The following is a 5,000-nucleotide window of genomic DNA, read 5'->3' as shown; positions in this document are numbered from 1 at the left end:
GTACTCAACACAATCACCCAACGGCCAACCATTTTGAAATCGGTGTTGTGACCTAAACACTCCAGATCTGATGCAAAGCACCAAAATGTTGTTACTTGCTGAACTGCATGTCAATCTCCTCAGTAAATTGTATAAAACGTAAGAAAACGTCGCATGAGTTGCCGGTGGATGTTATCCTCTTTTGACGCCAGAAAATTCGTGGAATATTTCATTCTATCGTTGGACCTTTCCTTCTCTTTGTCTTTTTTTTTTTAATTTTGTGTTAATCCATTTTGCCAAATTTCTCTCTTGCTTTGAAGGTTCTCGCAGAAAAAAGTCGTTATTTTATTCGAGAGGATGATGTTACCTTGCTTTCAACTCCAAACATCGGCAAAGAAGTCAAACCGGAATTAAGGTAAGACAGCTTCGAGGACCGAATCGTCAGCTGTCCGGGAGCTGGAAGTTTTAGTTCAAGGGTGGATAAGGAAAGACCGGCGTTCTGAAAAGCAAATGCGCACGTTGAGATAAAACTAATGTGGGTTTGCTTCTTATCTCTAAGTTAATTTCAGTTTCTGCTGTCATTTTAGCGGTTTTTTACAATGGAAATCCTTTGCATTATGTTACAATTCTTGTTTGTTATTCGCATTTCATTACTCCTCATTGAACGATGCAGTACTCGCGCGGCTAATTGATACAGACCTTGTTACTGGTTAAAAATTGGGAAATATAACCAGTTGACTTCAGCTCAGTCAAGGTCCAAACACGGCTATCGCTTACCAAACGTTTGTAGTGTCAGATATTTAATGTTTTTAAACCAACGTCGTTATCAGTGCATTGCACGTTAGCTTTGCGGTGAACAAAAAGCTTGCGGAAAGATCACAGGAACGACCCTTCAGTCCTAACCAATTTTTTTGTTCTGATGTTTTAGAGTTTACCAGCAAGTGGGGGATCTGGGTTTGTTTTTGTTCAATGATGCCTTACTGTTGGCCACACTGACTTTCAAGTTCGTTCCTTTTCAAAGACTTGTTCGAAAGAACTACAAGTAAGATCATTCGGTGATACAGTAACTAATTTCAGCATGCATGTTTTTCTGCCGAGTAAAGTCAAACCCAATTCCTGAATGTAATTTAATCCAAGATCTTGTCGTCGTTGTTGTAAATGTTGTTGTTATTGAATTGTTTGGGGTCGTGCGAAAAGGTCCAACGTGCATGACGGCTATCAATAGAGCGCTTTTGATCAGGGCAAGGAAAGTGATTACACGACCTCTGCTGGTCAAGAGGATATGGGGTAAAAGAGTGAACCCCTGTTCCCCATGATGACTATTGATACTTACATTCGGCCTTGCTAGCAAGATTATTTTTACCTGCTGTTCCGCGTGATGACACGGTGCACTTCCACTAACTGACCAAACCAACCCGTGTGCTCACTGAAATAACCACGCAGTGACACAGAACATCACCCCACAAGAATTTTGCTTTTAACCTTAGCGCGTAGAAATAAACGATATGATTTTTTACAATGACTGCAAAAAATTCTCGCGCGCTCATTGGCTAATTTTTACTGCCAATAGGCGGACAGGCACATAAATTTATAATTTATGCGATAATGACGCGATATTGCGCGCGTCAGATTAAAGTTTCTCGCATTTTTGTCTCGCTTTCTTCTCGTGTTTTGACTTAATTTTGACCCCTCTGCCTTTTTGTTATTGTAAAAAACAAATTGATGTCAGTTTTTCATGCGTCTGTCCTGTTATTGACAATGAATTTCGTCATAACATTTTCAAAGTAGTCTGCGGATCCACTCGGCTATCGCCTCGTGGATCCACAGCTACTTTGACAATGTTATGACGCAATTCATGATCAATAACAGGACAGACGCATGAAAAACTGACATCAATTGATGATGACGACAACGACGACGGTCTATCTCTCAGAGAATTTGTAAACCAGAGAATTGTAAACCGCCATCAGACTGTATGTGATATGTGCGATATATTTAACAATTATTCTACGAGGGCGCGCTGAATATGAAGTGATAGATAACCAACGACGCGCGTAGTGCCGAGGTGGTTATAATCATTTTATATCCAGCAAGCTCGAGCACAATAATTGTTTTATGAAAACTCCAGCATCAACAACTCTTCCACTGGAGCATCGATTTTTGCCTCGGACAATTCCAGTCCAAAACGGCTTTTGTCGGCCATTTTTCTCCTAGCTGCAAAAATGTTTTTCAACTCGCTTTATTGCTGACGAGTTCCTTGACCATATTAGGTACAGCAGGTATCTGAATCGATATCCTGCGTCCGGCGAGCCATTGAAAATGCTGGAAATCGGATATTCGTAGTTCAGTTTTTAATAAAACTCCATTAGCATTACCACATCAATATTCCCACCGCGACGACGACGTCCAAAAGGGCCACCTTTTTTTTTCTTTTTTTAAAATTTATTTATTTATTTATTTTACAGACTTACGGAACGAAAATAACCTACATACAAAAAAAAACACCTAGTACACTACTATTTACAAAGACATTATTCGACACTAATACATAGTAAACTACTTTAAAAACTTCGACTTACAATACATTACTTTACCACTTATGGGAGATTCGCTGTGGCTCCGTATTCTCTTGTGCTGGTTCATTAGTTAATGAGTTGGTTTTGGAAGCGGATTCTCTGGGATCAAACGTCGCCCTTTGCCATCAAATGGTTATGTCTTTGGTACTCTCGAATCCATCTCTTTGTAAATAGCCAACTTGTTAAACATTTGAGTTTTTCAACATGCTATGTTTAATATGAATTAGCCCTTTCGGTGCTCATTGTTTTGAGGCTCTTTGGAGTGTATCCTAATGAAAATGCTCTGGGTAAATGACACACATTTCTTTATGTTTTGAATTGGGACATTGCGAAGCTTGGTGATTCGATCGAATAATCTCTTGTTGCAAACCAGTTATTTAAGTAAACGAACTGTTTTGTCTTTGTCTCAGGTTTAAAGCTTGTTTGTCATTGAAGAAATTAAAAGTGGAAAATCTTGCTGATTCTAAATGTAAGTATCATTAAATTATTGTGAGTTATAGCCAACATGTTCTCAGTATCTCTGATATATTCGCCCTGGGTGCCGGACCGGCCTGGAATACACACATACTTAATTGTGCACTTCCCATAGGGGCTTTTCAGGGCTAATGAAACACAATCAACGAAACGACAGAACAGAACAACAACAACAGCTGTTAAGAATCCCAGCCGGCCAGAGGCAAACCAGTTGGTTTTAATGCTTTCACTCACGGGAATCAGTAACCTTGTTTTGCCATCGAAACAAAAGAAAACATTTACATGATAATAGAGTTCAATTTCCGGAGAATTAGTTGGGAACACCATCATGGGCCCCCTTCCATTGTTTAGGAACACCAACATGGCCGCCGTGACGTCACGTGAAAACACTCCATTTGCAAATGCAGCTGAGAAGTTGAACCAGGAACTACCAGGAACAAATTCAACAAGTGGTCAGAACGGGTGTTGAACCCGGGATCTCCGGGTCTCAAGACAAGCACCCTTACCACCGGCCAGCACAATGGCCTTAAGAAATATGTGGGTTGAGTTTTTTCGGTCCTCACTCTCCCTTCAAGAAATTTTTCTCCGGGTACTCCGGTTTTCCAATGACCGGAACCACTCTCAGTGTCTCACAACGCCACGTGACTACGTTGGTTGAGTATCAGACTTTCGTGCGGGATATCGCAGGTTCAAAACCCCGGTCGGACTTTAACTCAGAGTCTAAAAAATAAGGGAGGAGCATGTGCTGCCTTTGCAGCGGAGCGGAGCACCATTGATAAGAAAATATAATAACCTATCTCTGCGAGAAGAGTTGGTTTTGGTCACCGCACGATCGTACGTCCACGCCCTGCATGTATGCCAATGTGAAACTCTGGTGCAACCCGTGTTGTTTGGCAGGAACATCGTTGATATTGCACATCCATGTTATTGTTAATTGACACCTGTCAAAGCAAGGTATCTGCCGACCAGTATCACATGACTATATCGCGGGCTCAAGTTCAAAGCTCATCGAGGTCAGCTAGATCTTTTTTAAGTTGAACGCTGACCAGGTACTGGTTTTGATTGAATCGCAGGTTCAAGCCAGGTTAACTTAAGCCCCGTTTACACGAGCAATTTTTATGAGACAATCTTATGTGGCAAATATATTTGATCGTGTAGATAGCGCAAAAAATAATTGTTGACAATTCGCAGTTAAGTGGGTCAGCAATGCCTTTGGACAGCAGCAGAAAAAAGCAGAAACACAAGGCGAGGTTGTCTGGTTGTTCTAAAATGGCGCTCAAACCTTCCCCTCTACTAACTCTGCTCAAACTAAGAGGCGGAAATTTGTCACATGTTATGTTATGTGAGGGGGGGGGGGGGGACCTCGGTGTTGGTGGTTTATCACTCAGAGAATTTGTAAACCAGAGAATAATTATTGTAAACCACGATCAGATTGTACGTGATAAGTGCGGTATGTAATTTATTGCATTAGCATTACCACATCAGTATTACACAAACGAAATGAAATGTTGCTAAAACCCAGTGGGAACTCGGAAAAATCCGAGCTCCAGATGGGATTCGAACCCACGACCCTCCGTGATTTAATTAACAATTATTCCATGAGCGCGCGTTGGATATGAGATGGTAAATGACCAGTCTCATATCCAACAAGCGCGAATGGAATAATTGTTTTAAATTCCTTAAAATCCAAAAGTTTGGAAGTACGAAATACGAGCGAAAAAAGGGAGAAAATCCTAGCGAAATCGAAAAAACTTGATGAAGATGCGATGTTGTGTAATACCTGATGGTCAGACAGACGCAGGCTCATCACAAAAACATTTCTTATCTTTTCGCGTACTTCTAAGCTTCGAAATTGATCCAGACTTTCCCCAAAAACGTTTTTCTTGTGCTTTATACGAAGAGAAATTTCGATTTCTGACGTAAAAAAATTTAGCTTAGCAACGTTTAGCGCAATCATTTACCATATATGGT

General features: G+C 40.7%; 1 protein-coding gene across 1 annotated transcript in view; it reads left to right on the top strand.

Moving 5' to 3' along the window:
* LOC137996645 (epithelial cell-transforming sequence 2 oncogene-like) overlaps positions 1-5,000 on the top strand; it is a 47,628-nt gene that overhangs the window by 38,641 nt on the left and 3,987 nt on the right. The window contains exons 27-29 of the mRNA XM_068842159.1: positions 300-394; positions 908-1,021; positions 2,966-3,024. Of these exons, the coding sequence (XP_068698260.1) occupies positions 300-394; positions 908-1,021; positions 2,966-3,024 (268 nt within the window). The remainder of the gene's footprint in view (positions 1-299; positions 395-907; positions 1,022-2,965; positions 3,025-5,000) is intronic.

The sequence above is a fragment of the Montipora foliosa genome, chromosome 3 (assembly GCF_036669935.1).
Source record: "Montipora foliosa isolate CH-2021 chromosome 3, ASM3666993v2, whole genome shotgun sequence".
Lineage (NCBI taxonomy): Eukaryota > Metazoa > Cnidaria > Anthozoa > Scleractinia > Acroporidae > Montipora > Montipora foliosa.
Note: the sequence above shows the minus strand (reverse complement) of the source record. Positions and strands in the feature narration are given on the sequence as shown.